The 20,132-nt window shown below is 39.9% G+C and overlaps 1 protein-coding gene across 1 annotated transcript in view; it reads left to right on the top strand.

The window, feature by feature from the left end:
* Window positions 1–20,132, top strand: part of nrip2 (nuclear receptor interacting protein 2) — a 37,925-nt gene that overhangs the window by 1,764 nt on the left and 16,029 nt on the right. Inside the window, exon 2 of the mRNA XM_061714703.1 lies at window positions 19,693–20,007. Coding sequence (XP_061570687.1) covers window positions 19,693–20,007 — 315 coding nt within the window. The remainder of the gene's footprint in view (window positions 1–19,692; window positions 20,008–20,132) is intronic.

Raw genomic sequence — 20,132 nt, 5'->3', positions numbered from 1 at the left:
ACACAAACGCTCTGACACTGGGAAGTAGGACTGGCAGCGCTCCATGCTCTGCAAATATCACACTGTGCAGCACTGATGTCTGCCAGATTTTAATACTGACATTTGCTGCTAGAACAACACCCCCCCTTCTCTGACTCCACCACATGGTCTCTCGATATTCAAACATTCAGTATCTCCATGACTTAGACGACTGAGAACCTGCACCAACACTAAACTTCCACATCACTAGTCCTCATATAAGGGAGCTTCCAGTCTGAACTTGTTATTATCAAACAAAGACTACAGCGGCTGCCCGATTAAATTATTGTTGGTAAATGTGAGCTCCTTAATAAAACTAGAAGTCTCCTTTGTTTCCAGGTCTGAAGCATTCGGGTCTAAATTAACACAATGCCATAGAGGAAATATATGAGCAATGATTCTAGAGAAGTATTTGTTGAGGTCCTTCCTTCAGTTTTTCCCTAATCTTATCTAGGAATGGATGTAGGAGCATTTTCACAATCATTGAATCATTGAAGATCATTCACAAGTGTAAAATATTCAAGATAGCTACCAAGAGAGGATATGCCGGCAAGTTCTCCCCAGGGTCATGTCATACCCGTTTGGCCACAATGCACAGTACAACATTTGGACCAAACACAGCATTTCAGAATACTTCAAATTAACTGCCAAGCATGTTGGTGGAGGGGTAATAATGTGGGCTTGTTTTTTAGCCATAGTGGTTGGATATGTCTGTCCTATATGGTCCATGTGTAGAACATGTGCTACACTTCTGTTGGATAAAAAAATAACACACTGACTACATTTACATGCAGTCAAAATTCGGGTTATTGCTAATATTCCGGTTACTGAAACATTCGGAATATTCCGTTTACATGCGTGAGCAAACAGGGTTATCCCTGTATACTGTACATGGTAATGAATCATTCGGGATATCCCGATCAAATCAGCGACGCGTGAAGAACGTGATGACGCAATTAGCGTAATTTCCACTTCTTCTTCCTGTATCCGAATTAAAAACAAATGCTGCTTCAAATGCTGCTTTGCGCAACTTTTCACTCACCTTCTTGTAAATCTCGCTATCCCCGTACTTTCTACCGTCTACAAATGCCACAATGTTCATATCCTTCATTACATTTATGAAGTGATTAGTCTCCTCCTCACTCCAAAAGTGTGGCGTGGTCTTGCGTTTCTACATGTTTAGAAGAACTTCCTGGACTCAAAAGACCAGGATTCCTTGCGAACAGAGCATGCCCAGAAAACAAATTCATGTTCCGTTTGATGGGGATATTCCGTTTGGCGTTTACATGACCGAATATTCGGGTTTTAAAAGGAGTAACCCAGGGGTCATATTCGGGTTTTTAAAAACCCAAATATGAGCAAATTCGGGTTATTCAAAGGGGTTATTGGTGTTTACATGGCCGTGCAAATTCGGGTTATTGCCAATATTCGGGTTTTAAAAGGGTTATTGAGTGCATGTAAACACAGTCAATGATTCGACCTTGAATTATGAATTTACTTTCCCCATTGAATATAAAAAAAACTCAAATTCTAATGAAGTTGGGACACTGTGTACTGAATGTAATAATCTGCAAATCTCATAAACCTACATTTGTTCCCCAACGGAACATAAACAAACAGATGTTGAAACTGGGACATTTTGCCATTTCGTGAAGAATAGAAATAAGAAAATGGCTCATTTGAAATTGGATGGCAGTAAAACATCTCAAAAAAGGTTGGAACTGGGGCAACAAAAGAATGAAAAAGTAATTGGCACAAATCAAAATCAACTGGAGGGGCATTTGGCAACAGGTCAGTGACATGACTGGGTATAAAATAAGCATTTAAGAGGCAGAGCCTCTACGATGTAAAGATGGATAGAGCTTCACCAATTTGTCTCAAAATATTTTGGAACAATTTCAGCAAAATGCTTCTTAAAGGAGCATGAGGCTCCTTTTAAGAAATGAGACTCTCTAGCGCCACCTTCGCCACGACGGCCGCCGGGGGTACTGCAGCCAACAGTGAAGCCGGCACGGGAGAACGGGGAGAACGTGCATGCAGCGTCATGTGACGTCACATCCGCCGCCCAGCGCGGGAAATTCGGAGTCCGAATTGCAGCACATTTTGCAGCACACAGCCTGTTCAAGGCAAAGGAGAGATACACTAGAGGGCTCATTCTTTTTGGTTTGGAACGCTTCATCTGACATTATTACTAGAAAACTTAAAACATATACTAATTTTTTTCATAAATCCTGCCTCAATCCTGCCTCATGCTCCTTTAATGTAAAATTGTGAAGAGCCAATGATCTGCAACGTATGATATCATCAAAAGAATGAGAGAATTAGGAGGAATCTCTGTGCGCAGGAGCAAGGCTGAGGTGATCTTTGGGCTCTCAGATAGAATTGCATTAAAAACAGTTATCTACTGGATATTATTGCATATATTAAGCAACAATTCCAGAGATCATGGTGCAATCCACAAATGCCTCCATAAGAAAAAGCAGAATGTTAACATGATCCAGAAATGTCGCTGTATTCACGGGGCCACAGCTCATTTAAATGGTCTGAGGTAAAATGGAAAACTGTCGCGTGGTCAGGTGAATCAAAACGGGAAATTCCTTTTGAAACCATGGAAACCGTGTCCTGGGAAGTACAGAGAGGGAACATCTAGCTTGTTATCAGCACATAGCTCAAAAACCTGCATCTCTGGTAGTGTGGGGTTGCAATTATGCCTCTACACATCTGGAAATTCACCATTGATGCTGAAAAGTACGTAGTACTTCCCTGTTAAAAAAAAACCTATTTGTGGATCTAGTCACGTCAAGGGAGTCTCAAAACTCACACACAAATCCAGCGCAGCTCACAGACAAAAAAACATTTGTAAATCAGGTTATATTTGTGTGTGCATCAAAAATACATTTGTATATCTTGTCCTACGCACGTGTGAATTGTTCTGTGCACGTGTGAAACGGTGTGTGTATTTGCAAATCGGTCTGTGCATTTGTGAATTATGAGACTGTTCTAGCTCCATAGTTTTAGAGCAACACACTCTGCCATCCAAACAGCATCTCTTTCAGGGAAGGCCTTGCATAGTTCAGCAAGACAATACTAAACCACATACAGCATCCATCTCAATCATTGCATTCTGTTTGTATTCACGGTTTAACATCTTCACTGGAACTGGGCTTGCTCCATTACACGCTGCAACATTATGTAATCTTTCGCGTCTTGAGCGTACATCCTAACTGGTAGTCTTTGTGGTGCGTTCAAGTGCTGCTTTCTCGCCCAGACGCTGGTAACATGATAAGCCAGAGCAGCAGGCTCTTTGTCACGGCTGGTACTTGATGTTGGCTTGTCGTTCAAGAGCCCTTAGGAGACGAGGTTAAAGTGACCGCACATCTCACCACTATAAAAGATCAAATCTAAGATGAGCAATCTATTAGATTAAAGGAGTTTACTGTACACGTTTTCTATAGGAGTGATTCATCATCTGTTGCACTGGCCTAAAAACCCTCTTCTCATAATCCTAATTATCTCATCCTTAAAGAGAGAATGAAGTTAATCTCTCTCTGTGGCACAGACGAGGGCTCTTCTATTACAAGTGTTTTTCAAAACAGCACTGAAAAATTGATGGAGCAGCTGAAATTGCCATCTCGTCCTCCGTCATGCCTGTATATCCTATCTGCAGAAAGCCCGGTACTCATTTTGAATCTGAATAGATTGTCTGCAAATGAAAAGCAAAAAAGCAAGCGTGCTTGCAGGCCAGATCTTCACAGACAAAAGATTAGTTCATGTGGGTACACAGCTGGTTAGGGACATTTATTTGTCAGCAGAAGAATCAGTCTTGTCCTATTTTCCCCCAGACTAATTTCTAGCATAAAATATACTCAGTTTGACAAATGTACTGTATAAATTAGATACATTGGTAAACAGTTTTGGAGTGCATCAAATAGTAAATGCTGTACTACATTAATGCATGCATTATATGCACTTATAATTGGAAAGTGATCCACATTAATTGTACTTTCCATCAGTTTAATAAGAGCCCATCTTAATGGACTACTAATGCGTGATAGATTTTCTATTATGGCAATAAAATGGCTTTGATTTGATTTCTGTTTGACCTTTGGTGTTGCATTATTTCAGTTTGAACTCCTAGCTGTTATGCTGAAGTTAATTAACCCCCTTCTTCACATGGGGAATGACTGTATTAAAATATGAAACATGACCATGTCATTCACTTGATGTTGAAATGACTCTCAAATGACACTGAAGCTAAATCCATCAGCATACTAGTTTATATTACTTATTAATGGAGATTTCAGTTGCCTTAATGGACAACAAAATAGCAAGTCCTATTTTTGGGATATTTTATTATTATAGCATAGCCAGAAAGCAGAACAAAAGTCAGTTTACAGCACCACGTACTATATAGTAGTGGACACAGGAGGGTGGTGCAGCGAGACAACTGCTTTCTGCAGGGTTGGACATTAATTATAGAGATATAAAACATCTCCAAAACATGTTTGCTTACTTTTTTTTTTGCATCATTGAATGGTTGCAATCATTCTGTTATAACTGTTCCTGAGTCTAGCTAAACGGCTTCCTGGTTGGTGAAAAGATGAATTCCCCATTTTTGATAAGCCAGTCAAAATTTCATTTAGAAGATGTCAAATGCTGCTATTTTGTCAAAAGACAGACATCCTGATATGGTCGAGGTGTCCGTTTGGTGTGACTGCTTGGACACATGGGCCGCAGCAATATATATATATATATATATTTTAATATAACACTCAGAGGTAACAGCAATGACAGTCCAGAAGCTGGAGCAATATTAGATGTTGATGGTGAACACTTAAGTGTCATTCTGGATGATTTCCTTGACACAGTTTTAATTAAGAAGTGGGAGAGGAGGAGACAAAGTGTTTCAGAACTTAGAATGATAAAATACACGATTTTGATCCTGATTTGTTTTTATTAGATTTTTTTTTTAGTAAAATCAGTGATTCCAACACAACCACTGAGAGAGTTAAAATGCTAGGTAAGGTTAAGGACAACATCAGAGATTGGTGTCATTGTTTTCTTCACTTCCTGTAGTTGTTTCTTTATTTTTTCCATCACCACTTGATATGTCAGTGGTTATTTGATTTACAAGCATTTATTTGTAATTGTATGCAACCTAATTCCCTGGTCAGACTCTGAAATTGCTTGGTTAGGTTGAGGAAAAGATTACCGTCTTGTTATAAGAAATGCAGCTTCAAATTCTTAACGTGCATTGGATAATGATTCACAAAAAGGGCATTTCATTTAATTCCTGCTTTACACAGGGATTTGGTTGTCTTCCGGCAGTGAGAAGAAGTCCCCTGAGACGCTTCAGTCAATGCTTTGTAGTAGCAGAGCATTAAAGCAATCAATGAATCATGTTGGAACTTTTTGGTGTAAACTTGTTTTTCCTCTTGCTCATTTCTGCTGGGTATCTGATCTCGTCCACTTTGTAATCCAGCAGCAGAGCTGTTATGTAAGAGTGAGTTTGTTTTGCTGCTCTTTAGCCCGAGGTGCTTTCTCTCCCCTCAGCAGCAGCAGCAGAAGCAGCAGAAGCAGCAGCATCGCTCCAGCCATGTTGTTCTGCAAAGTCAGGGGAGCAATGAGCAAGAAAAGGGCAAAATCCACTTCTCTAGCACGAGAGCAATGGAGGGTTAAATGAAGAGGTGGCTGGAGATGGGGTCAGGCAGGAGGTACAGGGAAGCGGGCCTGTTTTATGCAACACCGTATACATAATATAGATTCATGGAAATAACGTTAGAAGGGTTACTTGTGAGTATTTGTAGAGTGTGCGCACAGCTCCATCCAACACTTTCGCCCAACATGACCCACTTTATCATGTAACAATGTGACTTTGGTGCTTTCACTTGCTCCATGAAGCTGCTTCACTATGAATAACTAACAAAAGCAATACAGGACTGTCTCAGAAAATTAGAATATTGTGATAAAGTCCTTTATTTTCTGTAATGCAAACATGTCATACATTCTGGATTCATTACAAATCAACTGAAAATATTGCAAGCCTTTTATTATTTTAGTATTGCTGATCATGGCTTACAGCCTAAGAAAACTCAAATATCCTATCTCAAAAAATTAGAATATTCTGGGAATCTGAATCTTAAACTGTAAACCATAATCAGCAATATTGAAATAATAAAAGGCTTGCAATATTTCAGTTGCAGCAGGATTCTAGCTATTTTTGTGTTTAAACACCCAAATTATACATTTGATAATCAGAATACTTTATAAAGGCAACTCAGTCAAATACAAACATGAAAAAACCCCAAAATCGACAGATATTGTGAGGTTTACCACCTGAGTTCACACACATCCACAGTACAAATGCCAGAGGCATGTCATGTCAGTGAAAAAGTAGCAAAAACTGAAAATAAGTGTTATGAATATTAGAAGAATAAAACTATACAAGTCGGGTAAAAAGTCATGACTGTCGACACCAGTAAAACGAAAAAATAAGGAGTACAAATCAATAAGTCAAACTTACAGTATTACTAATTAAAATTACCTAAACTTACAACAATTATGATTCATAATATGAATAAAAATATACTTTATTGATTTATACTATTAACTTTGCACCATTTTGCAAGACTTTTTCTTCTGATGTTTATCCCTTTAAACAAGATCAGTCCGACCGGGTTCAAAGAATCTAACACACAATACACATCCACCAATCTGTCACAGAGACTTTGGTAGATCCCTTGATATTTACATAAAACATTGTCATTTATTGTGGGATTGTTCTCCACATCAATGACATTTGACTTCACTCAAAGTTTCAATCGTTATTAAGTTGTTTGTCAGTCTTGTTTAGTCTATCAATGGCAAGCCGGTTAAAAAGCAAAACAAGCAGGGAGAGTGTGCCAAGTGTAAAACTGGCGGGTTAACCGTGACTCAACACACTGAAACGCTTACGTCATCTGCTGACTGATAAGAGGCGCAACAAATCACAGCTGGACGCAGAGCTCCCTCGGATGATCCGACCTTCAAACGACTCATGTTCAAAAGCCTGAGTTAATCACAGAAGGTCCTTCAGGAAATATTGCTGTTACAACACCATCAACAACTGGCTGTTCTGCAACGAGCAGCTCAGTGAAAGCAGGTTGGAGAGGGAGTGGTTTAGAGCAGAAGAAAAGAGCGACAGCAGGATGCAATATATTGTTTGTTAGTTTGGCACAACAAGGCGTGTAAAATGACCCCTCTTGCAACTACATTTAAGTTAATTGCTGCTTCTCTATTAAAAGAATATAAGAAGAACAGAAACATGCAGATCACGCTGAGACCAACTCAGCTTATTTGGTTCCACCTAACTAGTCCATGGGCCAGGCCAGATATCAGCACCACTCAAGGTGACCAAACTTGCTTATAAGTTTTGAAAATATCCATGTCTGTAGATGATATTTTGGTATGATAACCCTTCCTGAGTGGCAGCTGGATCATAGTTATCAGCTCATGAAGTTCAGAAAATTAAATTTTAGATGCTGGTGAATATCCTGGTTTAGACTCATGTACAGGATATCTGTCAATGTTTCACAATATTGTCTTTGGTATCATTTGAAGCATTCATTCAAGCTAAGATGTGAATCTTTCTGACCAACATAGAGGTCACTGCATCTCTTTAAACTATAAACAAGATACATTTTTACACAATTTTCGCCTAAATAATATACTATCTTTTATCCCTGTGTCATCTAGGAACAACAGAGACACAAAATACAAAAACTGGAATACTCACAGGACCATAAGGATTTAGGAAATGTATCACATCTTAGCTTGAATGAATGCTTAAAAGGTCCCCTTTAAAATGGTACCAAAGACAATATTGTGAAACATTGACAGATATCCTGTACATGAGTCTAAACCAGGATATGCACCAGCATCTAAAATGTAATTTCTGAAGGGGCTGAGTAACTTCATGAGCTGATAACTATGATCCAGCTGCCACTCAGGAAGGTTATCATACCAAAATATCATCTATAGACATGGATCTTTTAAAAAATTATAAACAAGTTTGGTCACCTTGAGTGGTACTGACAAGTGAAATTTTGGGCTCTGGCCCCTGGACTTTTGTATTTCTTTGGTGGAGAAAAAAGAAAAGTTAGTTTCTTTCTTATAATTGGTTTTCAAGGCTTCAAATGGATCTTAAACTTGATAAAGAGATAGATAAATAAATAAAGATGGTCTCTTTTCTTTGAAGCTCAGCTGTCGGTTCGCTTATACTACTCTTACAGATGAGTGACTCTGAAAGCTGCACGCATGTGTGTTTGTGTGTGTGTGTTTGTGTGTGTGTGTGTGTGTTTGTGTGTGTGTGTGTGTGTGTGTGTGTGTGTGTGTGTGAGAAGGCTCGTCTTGAGGTTCATCTGAAGATAATCACAAGCTACAGGTCTGCTGTCGGGGAACCGTCATCAGTTCAATACAAAAACAAGCATGTATAGCGTCGTGGTATGTCTCAGTTTGGAGTCATTTACTTCTTTATTATAATTCATATGCATTTCATATTTACTTTACCCTCTCAGTTAATGTTCCCCGGAGACCAAAGACACACTTGAGTGGAGAAGAGCAGACACGACACGACTGTGCATCCTCATGGGATTTTGCCTTTTCCTCCACCAACATGCCATGTTAAATGGGTTTGGCTGCAGAGTTTATTATTAGCTCCCGGACAATTAGGAGGCCTGAACCTCTCCCCCTCTCCCCCTCTCAATGTCATCTGGAGCTGCGGATGGGCGGCAACATTCGCTCGGCTGCCCCCTCGGTGCTGTGTAGGAAGACAAGAGGCTAAAAATAATAGACTAGAAAAAAAAAAACAGGGGAGGGGAAACGAGAGGAAAAAAAAAAAGTTGGGTATCACCAGATTGTGGATGGTGGTGGTTGGGATGTTGAGTTGCCTGTGGAAGTCGTGATAAACAACTGTCACCAAATAATTGTTAATTGCAGCACTGGTATTTTCTGTAGTGTATTAAAAACATTGCAGTTTTCAGGTTTTCAGCTTGACTTCAGTGTTAAACACATCGTGTTTGATAAGATTCGATGTAATAAGTTTGACACTGTGTCTTTGATACCCAGACGTGTCAAGTAACAAAGTACAAATACTTTGTTACCTTACTTAAGTAGAAATTTTGGTTATCTATACTTCACTGGAGTCATTATTTTTCAGACGTCTTTTTACTTTTACTCCTTACATTTAAAAAAAAAGCCTCGTTACTCTATTTCATTTCGGCCTTTAAAAAAAAACTATCCAGTTAAATTGCTCCATCCGGATAGAGTGAATGTGGTTGTGGTTGTTTCAGATGTTCTTGTCCAGTTTTGTTCTTACATCCGTTCCCTCAGATTCCTGCAACTAAACTTGGATGTACATTCCAATAAAGGTTAGGATAAATGATAACATGCCTCTGAAGTTTGACTTTTTGCACCATTACAATACTTATAGGCAACTAGTCATCATATCTCCTGCTCTCTGAAACACATGTTCATTCTCAATAGTACACATATATGGTTCTGTAATATATTTGCATTATACTAAGATGCATTCAATTTTCAATGGCTTTTGTCCTTAATGGCTTTTTTCCCCCTTACATTACTTTTACTTTTATACTTTTACTTCAGTAAAAAACTTGAGTTGATACTTCTACAGGAGTATTTTTAAACTCTAGTATCTATACTTCTACCTGAGTAATGAATGTGAATACTTTTGACACCTCTGTTGATACCTAAAATGACTTTTAGGGAAACAAAAACACAAATGTTCTCCCCTGGACCAATAGCAATAGCATCTTCAGGCTTCCTCTCCGAATCCGACAGCAAGTCTGATTCGTCGACACATCACTCAGCACACAACTGCAGCCAGAGGAAGTGCCTTAATCACACAAACTTTATGTAAATGACTCTAGACGCAGGCTGCTGGAGGACAGAGAGGGGACTGAAACGAACAATGGCTTTACTAAATCACACTATTTATTTTGGTAACAGATTATCAAGAGGAGCCCTAATTAAAACATCAACAAATACATTCACTCTTATTCTGAAATGGACATCTGTAGTTTATTTAGTTACAAGAATTCCGGTCGCTGATGATATTCCACAGAGGATGCTGTAACGCTGTAAGCTGACGGAGAATGATGTAGTGCATTAGGAGAAAACAAGATATCAAAGAATAATAGAGAGGGTCTGGAGACGCAGAAATGCAGCAGATGTTAAGCTGCTGGAGCCTCCTGGTCGGAGGAAATCAGCCACAGGAGACATCCATCAGAATGAGAAAGAGGGCATTAGAAAGCTCATGTGACCAGCTGGATGAGAGAGACGAGCCTGTTGGAGTCAGATAATTAGTCCACATGGCAATCAGTCTCTAATATGACTCACAGAGGGAGAAATACAGAGGAGAGAAAATCCAAGATTCTGAAAAGACATGGAGAAAGAGGAGGAGGAGCTCTGGTGTCACACATGAATATCCTTTTATATACTATTTGTGTATCAGTTATCCATCCCGGATTGCCAAAGAAGGAACCGGGGGCCGGCGTTGCATCCGAAAAGCTCCCTGATCAGAGCGCAGGTCCTTTCAGAATGGGGTGTCAGGACTAAACACTGGATCTGTTAGTCGTGATGACATTTTCTGCAGCAATGTTATCGTGGCATGCCTGAGTGAACCCAGGAGCCATGTTGTCGGGGGAAAATGCCTCCGGTACCGGTTCGTAAGATGGTTTGGTCCAGGTGGATGGGTCAAACCAATTGTGATTCTGTCAGACTTATACAAAGAAGTCAAATCAAGGAGTGCCCAGAGGTGTCAAAAGTATTCACATTCATTACTCAGGTAGAAGTATAGATACTAGAGTTTAAAAATACTCCTGTAGAAGTTGAAGTATCAACTCAAGTTTTTTACTCAAGTAAAAGTATAAAAGTACTGGTTTCAAAACTACTTAAAGTATAAAAGTAAAAGTAATGTAAGGGGGAAAAAAGCCATTGAAAATGAATGCATCTTAGTATAATGCAAATATATTAAAGAACCATATATGTGTACTATTGAGCACTAACATGTGTTTCAGAGAGCAGGAGATATGATGACTAGTTGCCTATAAGTATTGTAATGGTACAAAAAGTCAAACTTCAGAGGCGTGTTATCATTTATCCTAACCTTTATTGGAATGTACATCCAAGTTTAGTTGCAGGAATCTGAGGGAACGGATGTAAGAACAAAACTGGACAAGAACATCTGAAACAACCACAACCAAATTCACTCTATCCGGATGGAGCAATTTAACTGGATAGTTTTTTTTTTAAAGGCCGAAATGAAATAGAGTAACGAAGCTGTTTTTAAAATGTAAGGAGTAAAAAGTACAGATAATTGCGTGAAAATGTAAGGAGTAAAAGTAAAAAGTTGTCTGAAAAATAATTACTCCAGTGAAGTATAGATAACCAAAATTTCTAATTAAGTAAGGTAACGAAGTATTTGTACTTCGTTACTTGACACCTCTGGGAGTGCCTTGTCGGGTATGGGTTACTGGAGTACTGCCATGGAGCCAGGCCTGGGAGTGCCTGGTGGTCTTCATCCGTGTCAACCATCCAGGCAGAGCCCACATGATTAAATGGATCCCCGTCCTCTGGCCTTTCCACCTGCAGGAGGGGCCATGTGAGTCAGGTACTATGTGGACCGGGTAGCGAAGGTCATGGGCCTCAATGTCCTGAGCCTTGATCACTGAAGCCAAAGATACTCTATACAGAAGATCACGCATTACCGTTTCTGCCAATGGTATGAAATGGTATACACTTCCTGTTTCCTAAGTGGGCGTGGTCGTCTCTCTCCCCAAATCGTTTTGGAAGTGTTGTGAACGTGTGTGTGTGGATGGACAACACTAGATACAGTACAACTTTAATATTTGCGCCTTATTTTGTTGCTCGTTTTTTTTTATCTGCTACCTTAAAGGAGCTTGAGGCAGGATTGAGGCAGGATTTATGAAAAAAATCCGTATACGTTTTAAGTTTTCTAGTAATAATGTCAGATGAAGCGTTCCAAACCCAAAAGAATGAGCCCTCTAGTGTATCTCTCCCTTGCCTTGAACAGGCTGTGTGCTGCAAAATGTGCTGCAATTCGGGGGCCGAATTTCCCGCGCTGGGCTGTGGATGTGACGTCACATGACGCTGCATGCACGTTCTCCCCGTTCTCCCGTGCCGGCTTCACTGTTGTCTGCAGTACACCCAACGGCCGTCGTGGTGAAGGGTGGCGCTAGAGAGTCTCATTTCTTAAGAGGAGCCTCATGCTCCTTTAATGTCTGATATCAACCCAGTACAAGATCATCAGATCAGTCTAATATTCATTTTTTCCCTTCCAAAAAGACTTCAATAATAACAATAACAGTATTATTAAGCAAAGAAGCAAGTTTTATTTTAGTTTTAAATTTCAGTTTATCCGATCGGAAAACGACGTTGTCAGTTCTGCAGTGACCGACGACTCTGAATCTCTGAATCAGCACCAGAGAGGAGAGCTATGAGAGTCAAATCTCACGAGAGTGTGTTGCTCAGACAGAGACAGGTCTCAAGCAAAGTTCATTTTCTCCTAATTTGTTGGTCTGAAAATTTCCATTTTGGTGTCAGAATGTTCAGAAGGTTTGTGGCTTTTGAAAAATGGATCCCATATTTACTTAGGTTACTATGGGGCGAAGGAATTGGTAATAATCTGTGCTCACGTTCACTTATCCATAGGACTCAATAGACTCAGGACCTGCTGTTAGTCTCCTAAAGGGGCGGGGGAGTGGGGAAACCCACGTGACACAGATACAGGAAACACAACCGTAGTGGGGTGTCTCGTTTATAAAACGTCTCTGCTGAAGCTGCTCTTGGGAGATATAATCTGTCCTCCCTGGTGGGAAAGGAACCTGGGTGGGTAGTGGGTACAGTCAGGCTCACCAATGCACAGCACAAGTTCTGGAACCAAACTCCTCCAGAGGGGTTGGACCTTGGTAAGAGTCATTGAGCTAGATTGAGATTACTCCCCTGCGGCTTTTTAATTGAATTCAATTAAAAAAGACTTTATTTGTCCCCGAGGGACAGTTAAAAGGAGACAGAGGGAAAGCATAACATAAAGACAAATAAACAAAAGACTTCAACAGTATTACCTGGGAGGACGTGATTGGAGGAACAGCCTCTTCGATCTAAGTGGGGTTCTGTTGTCGAACTTAAGTGGCTGTTGTTTTGTCCATAAATGTCCGTGTTTGGGAATAAGCACGTCCATAACTGCACGTAGCACCAGGTAACCCAGGGTCATAGCTTGATGATTGATTTTATAATTTTATAATTGGATTTGCAGCCATAGGTTCTGCACGGCCGGGTAAAGAGCGTTTAAGTGTCTGAGACTAAGTTGGAAGCTTGAACAGTTTGAGTTCTGCTCCTTACACTGTCTGTTGCTGCAACATGAAAAGGAGGCTGAACATATGAATCAAGAAAGTATTCAGCGCAGAACTCAAATGTCTTAAGAGCTCTACGACAAAGGCGATTGGTTGTTAAAGTTCTTGGACAACTTGAACCATTTCTCCTTTCCATCCCAGCGTATCTTTGAACATTATCACTGTCATATACAGTAAGTTTAATCAGCTCAAATATTTTCCAATCTAAAATGAATTATCTGAACCGTTTGAAGCCCCACAGCCACTGTAAAGATGAACAGAACCCAGAGTGTTCAGACTTCCAACATCGCCTCCGGCTCCTCAGAGGGCTCTGCTAATCTGCAAAAGGCTGGGCAATAATATCGCCATGGCACAGTTGCATCACTTCCTATGGAAATACTTCAAATACGATGAATATATACAAAGAACATCACTTGCTCACATATTGTGAACACAATCATCTGGTAATAAGGATATGAACATATTAGCTTGATGGTTTTTATAAGCTCAAACTTAAAAAGTAAAGAAAACAATAAAAGCTTTTGTAATGATTAATCAAAATGCAATTGCCCTGAATATTTTCACATGCTGTGACATGTGAGCATCCCCCACCCTAGCTGTTCCAGCTCCGTCTCGGCCGTTCCCACGAAAATGAGAACATTTACAGTGAAATGAAGCAGGACAGCGGGATGCAAAGCGTGTAATAGACACACTCTTTATGGCTGCCTGCTGTTTTCTTCACATTTCATGGCATTCACATTAAAAGGAGGCAATATTCTGAGTTTACAGTTGACACGGTCTCAGTCTGCTAACAAGCCGCCCGTAGAGAAACGAGCTGAAACCTCGACATCCATCACCGGGGAGGAAATATGTCACACATGACAGTCTATGATGCAGCTCTTCACATCTCCAACTGTGCGATGTGACCACGACAGACTCTGTGACATCGAGGGCCTCTCTCAGAACTAAAAGAAAAAGACCATTTTAAAGTATCAAAATGACACAAATCCTTTGTGAAGGTTGTGCAAACTTTAAATTCTTTGCTAAAATGAATGTGTGATCCGTTCACCACAGTTTTGTCAACAATAATATTCGGCTCATCAAGATAAACAGCTGGTGATGCAAATTCCCCTTCTGGAGTCATTACATAAATCACTGAAATGAAAGTTATTGATAACTTCAGGGTAACAGTTATATTTGGCTCATGTTCTGTCAGTGTTCCCTGAAGCCACATGCTTCATGTGCCTCATGATTACGTTCAGTACTGTACAAATATGTTGATTATCCATCTATCTATTATCCATTACATTCAGGGCTTTGTTAAAGAAATTAAAAAGCAGGCGGATGATACATCTTCAGTCATGTTCAAGTTCAATATAATTCACACTGTAGATTTGGGTGCAAGTTGCAGAAAATGGTTTAGTCAGCATCTCTTCCTTAAAACAGTTTTTGCTTTGTTTGAGCAGGTTTCCCACCCATCTATTTTACATCACGACCATAGTTTTTTAAGTACAGACCACTACTACAGAGACACACCGGGGCGCAGACAGCTGACATTATAGTTTATCTGATTAAAGCCTTACTTCATGATGAAAGCACACAACCAGCCTTAATAAGGCACTTCATAAAAGTTAGTTTTGGTGCTTTTGCTGACACACACGTCTCTTATCTTTTTACTTTAAGTTGGCTTTTTGATGATCGCTTGTTATGATTTCAGGAGTTTTCCACATCCCTCACTTATATGTACGTTTTTGTGCGTGTAGAAGCTCTGCAATGTTGCAAAGTGAACACGGCATGCGGTTATTCTTTCCTAGAGAAGACAGAGAACTTCCTGAAATGCTGCATTTATAGTCCAGGCTTCACCATGCAGCATAGTTGCTGAATGTTTGGTTAAAGGGTAACCTGGCATACCTCAAAAAAGAACAAGCTGCTGCTTCACACGATAGGATTTATGACCGTTCGGGGTGGGCTGGGCCTTCTGGAGGGTGGGGCTAAAAGAGAGGAGACTAAACGTAAAACTTCTTACAGAAGGTGGCTAGAGATGACAAAAAGTATACTTATTCTATTAGTCATTCAAAAAATATAATAATGATGTAAAGAAGCTTAATAGTGGCTGTTTGATAACTGTGAGATTTTATAAGCGAGAGCAGAGATGGGAAAAAGCGAATCGAAACCATAAATAATGAAGACAAAAACATCAAGTTTGGAGGGCAACATCAGTAAAATTTATCTGACATATTATGGATAAAATAAATGAATAAAATATATTTTCTTAGCTTGAGAGCATATGTTTTGATGTCTGAAGTTACAACCAAGTCAAAAAGTTTGAGACAACACAAACATGTCCCTTCATTTAATTCTTAAAACATGTCATTTAGTGAGCTGTTTCAGATCTGCAAATTATTCTGACATCACAGACCCAGATCAGAGCAGATTTATCCATCTTCTTCACCTTTATCTCCACCGATCTTCATATCATTTGCTGTATTTTGGAAGCGTATAGCACAAAGCTGCAACACTGATTTAAAAAGAGAAAGGGGTGAGTGGCTGACTCCACTCACTAAAAACTGCTCACGATGAGCAAAGGTGTGTAGACATGATTCAGATTCAGATTCAGATTCAGAAAACTTTATTTATGCCCGAGGGGCAATTGCAAGACAACTGAGCAGCAAGACGTTGAAAATATCAAATAGAATAAGAAATAAAATAGAATAAAATGAACAGGGCATGTCTCGTTATGTACAAAAAATATATAAATATAAGAATGTCAAAAAAATGTACAATAGAGTGACTGTAGTGGTATAAATATAAAGTATAAAGTGTCAGTGTAAAGTGTAGCGGTTGAAAGGTGAGATATAGTAAAGGATTTCTGTGGCATTTCGTACAAAACATGTCACAGACTTTTCATTAAGACATCAGAGAATTTAGACCTTTGACTATAGACTTTTATATTTTTGAAATACGTCTCCTTCAATCAGTTTAAGTGGGGACAATATATGGAAAAAGAACAGCACAAAAAAGCGAAATCAAGCACTGAGGTGTTGGCAAATCAATGGAAAACGATAAAAAAACAGCAAGCAATAAGAACAGCAGAGGAAAAATGAGCAAAGAAAAATACAGCAGGAGGTGAGGAGGAAGAAAATGAAAGACATCAACCGAAAGAGGAGATCAGGCCATCATCGCACCCCCCTCAGCCGCAGCAGGAGTGCAGACAGGAGTAAATAAAAGAATCGAACTCAGTGACATTGGTGGCAATTACTGCCTTGATGTGTTGCTGGTTTTCAGCCTAACAGTTAAACCCAACGGTTCAAACAACACGTTTGTGACTATGATCAACCTACTGCATTCAGACTCTTCAGAGATCTGTGAGATGTTGGATTGTGCTTCACATCCGTGCCAAATACAACATGACGGGTGAAACAGAGTGAAGCCACAGAGGCTGGTCATGGCCAGGCATGACATGACACTATTATAGAGTTGTTAAGGTTATACAGCCTCATCTCTGGGGCTCTGATGCCTTAGCTTATTTGTTTTTCTAGCCGTAATATTTCACCTCTGTGCTTTACAGTCCGTGAAATCTCATTATAATTCCAGTTAGAAATATTTTAACCTCAGCCTCTTTCGTTGCTGTACGCACATTAATCAGAGCACAAGATCGAGTAATTGCCAGTAATGTGGAAGGGTAAGAAAATTGCCAGGTTGACATTTCTCATCCCATTATGTCTTCGGATGGGAATAAAAACCAGACAATCACAAGTGCTAAGGTGATTTCTATTATAGACACAGGGCAGTCAGCTCTAGTGCTTCTGTGACAGCTCACAATAAATCACACACAGAGTTGTCTTAACAGTTCAAAAAAGTACAGCTCCACAAGAGACAGAGCCTTACGCTAATAAAAAATGTTTTTTGTGTCTGTTTTGTACCTTAGGAACATGCTGAAATAGACAAACACCTCCCTTCCTATACATATGTGGGGTTGTTATTGCACTGGGCCGCAGAGATACGCTGCTGTGAGAACAACACGTTGAGGCTTTTTCCCAAGATCCTCCTGTTGTGACATCAAAGCCGTTATTTTTTCAGCTTGTCCGCTGCTCAGGTTTCCTTGAAATCTAGTAATCTGATAGTTTTTCTGTACTAGCAGCTGTTCTCATGGCTGTTATGTTCTAAAATACTCACATCAGCATGCAGTAACACAGAACACGCACATAAATTTGCACTGATTAAATTATTATTAAAGATGAAAGCAGAAGTATTTCCCCTGTCAAAGGCTTCCACATGAAGCGTAGCATCCCGTACACGTTCATAACTCACTGCAATCATTTATGAAAGACTAATCAAGACCCTTTTACATCATTATCATTTCACAATATGCAAAAGAAAGACTGCAATACTCCATAAAGTCTCTTAACGTTTGACATAAAGTCCACGTGACTGAAGTGAAATCATTTCTGCCCTTTTTTTTTCAGAGCTGTTACAGACGGAAAGTGCCTTTAAATGTAAAGCTGAAATGAGTGAAACTTTCAACTCACACCGAATATTCCTGAACCTAACCAAGTTTTGGAATCATGTGTCAAAGAGAAGCTGAGATTAAAGATCATGTGTGTAAAACTAATAGGTATTTCTTCTCCAGTTCCTTGATTCGAAAGAATTCAGGTCTTGCAGCCGCAAGTCTTCAGTCATATTCCTCCACGATCCCCCCAGCCTTTATAAGGGGTCTGTGTCGGCCACTGAAAGTTCCTTCTACTTCAAGATACAGGAAAGCCTCAAGCATCAACATTTAATGTGATTCCTAAACCTAACCGAGTGCTGTTGATGCCTAAACCTAACCAAACACTAAATAGAAAGAAAATAGAAAACATTCAGGTTAAAAATTAACCAACATTTTTATGCATATGGCCTCAAATTCAAGTGTCTCAACTTTGTGACCTTCTGCCATCTTCAACTTACCAGAGCATATTCTGTTACCGTCTAAAAACACACTGAAGAGGTGCATAGTGCACTAAATTACAATGTAAAGGGCTCCTTATGACGTATCAGTATGTGACAGGTCTGTGTAGATCACGTGTCCAGCAGACTTGCCCGGATTCTCTTCTCTGCTGGTCTGAATACAATTTAGCTTTGTTCACTACCAATCCAAACAATTGATTCATCATCATCAACGATTTAAGGTTGATCCCTCAACAAAAACAATCGATTGAACTTCTTTAAAATAAAATCGAAATTAACAGATGTGAAAATCTACAAATCTCTTCTGCCAGGACAAGAGGGAGTTGACGTGATCATGAACTTGGGTATGAGTTGTATGGAGAATAATTGTAATCATTTTAGTTAATTAGTTAATTTCTATCATGAACTGAATTTAAATCCTTCTAAACATATGTAAAACACTTAAAAACAACCTCCCTCTTATTTTTAGCTGGGAGGCACATTTCAGGACTTTTACAATGGAAATATGTTTATATATAGATGGATATATATATATCCCTGGCCCTTGTTCTTGGATGACACTTTTTCACTGTTCATAAAAAATGTATAATCTTTTTATCACGTAATATTGGTGCTAATTGAGTGCATTATGATGTATGATGTAGTTTACAATGTTGCATTTTAATGAAACTGAGACATCGTCAGTGTTTTTTGATCAGTCAAATCATGTTCTTTGACTATTTTCACTCTGACATACAGATCCAAGTGTTTGAATGTTATTTGATGATGCATTTGATGACATATCCCTCCACATTCTATTGATATCAATGCTTAAAAAAACCATGAAAGGAGAGTAAAAGCCTTGTGCTTTATTAATACACTGACCGCGCTAGCATTGTGTGAGCTGGAAGTCTGAAAAGACTGTACCGCCAGAGCTGCAATGAGATTACAGAGGAACAGGCAGCTTAAATACAATTTTCTTCTAATATGATCCAGGGAGAGCAGGCAGTCTCTCTGGGAACATGATGTTTGGGAACTGTGGAAATTGGACATCAATCAAGATCGACAGACTTGCACAGAATACATACAGAAAAAGGTTACACATGTTGCTTGAGATGCCACTGTTGTGAACAAAAAGGTGTGAGTCCAGGCTTGAGTGAGAAAAGAAAAACCCTTTGCAGAAATACCTACCTGTCCACCAACAGTGATCATATGCAGCATGAGACCAACTGGAGGTTTTAGGTGCAAAATCCCACGCTTTATCCCATACCTGATCTCCTCTTGATTGCGTCTGGGAATACCTACAGTCTGAGGTCTATTTTGGTTTTCTTTCCAGCAACCTCACAGCATCGTCCAGCGGCGCCTGCTGGAGGGGAACATCCCACGCCTGCGTGGGGAGGCCCGGGACCTCAGCGGCAGGGTCCGCTCCCCGCTGGCGGACAACAAGGACGGACCCATCGATGCCGAGGAGAGGAGTGAGAGCACAGCCGATGACTCGACAGAGGAGAGGGAATCTCTGGAGGAAAGCGAGAGGAGCCTACGATCTGACGAAGAGGACGATAACAGCGAGGCTGGAGCCAGACAGACAGCTGAGAAGCCCGAGAGCACGGACGGGTCGACCCTCCTCACAGCTTTAATAGTTCATTGCAAGGTACTGTCCGCAACACACACTTCTTCATGTTCACCTGCATTCAAATCCATACAGTATAAGGAAAACAAGAGGCGATACAAAGACTACACCAACTACTCCCATGACTCATAACTTAAAGCCTTCTT

Source organism: Cololabis saira, chromosome 23 (genome assembly GCF_033807715.1).
Source record: "Cololabis saira isolate AMF1-May2022 chromosome 23, fColSai1.1, whole genome shotgun sequence".
Classification (NCBI taxonomy): domain Eukaryota; kingdom Metazoa; phylum Chordata; class Actinopteri; order Beloniformes; family Belonidae; genus Cololabis; species Cololabis saira.
This window is presented reverse-complemented; position numbering and strand designations above follow the sequence as displayed.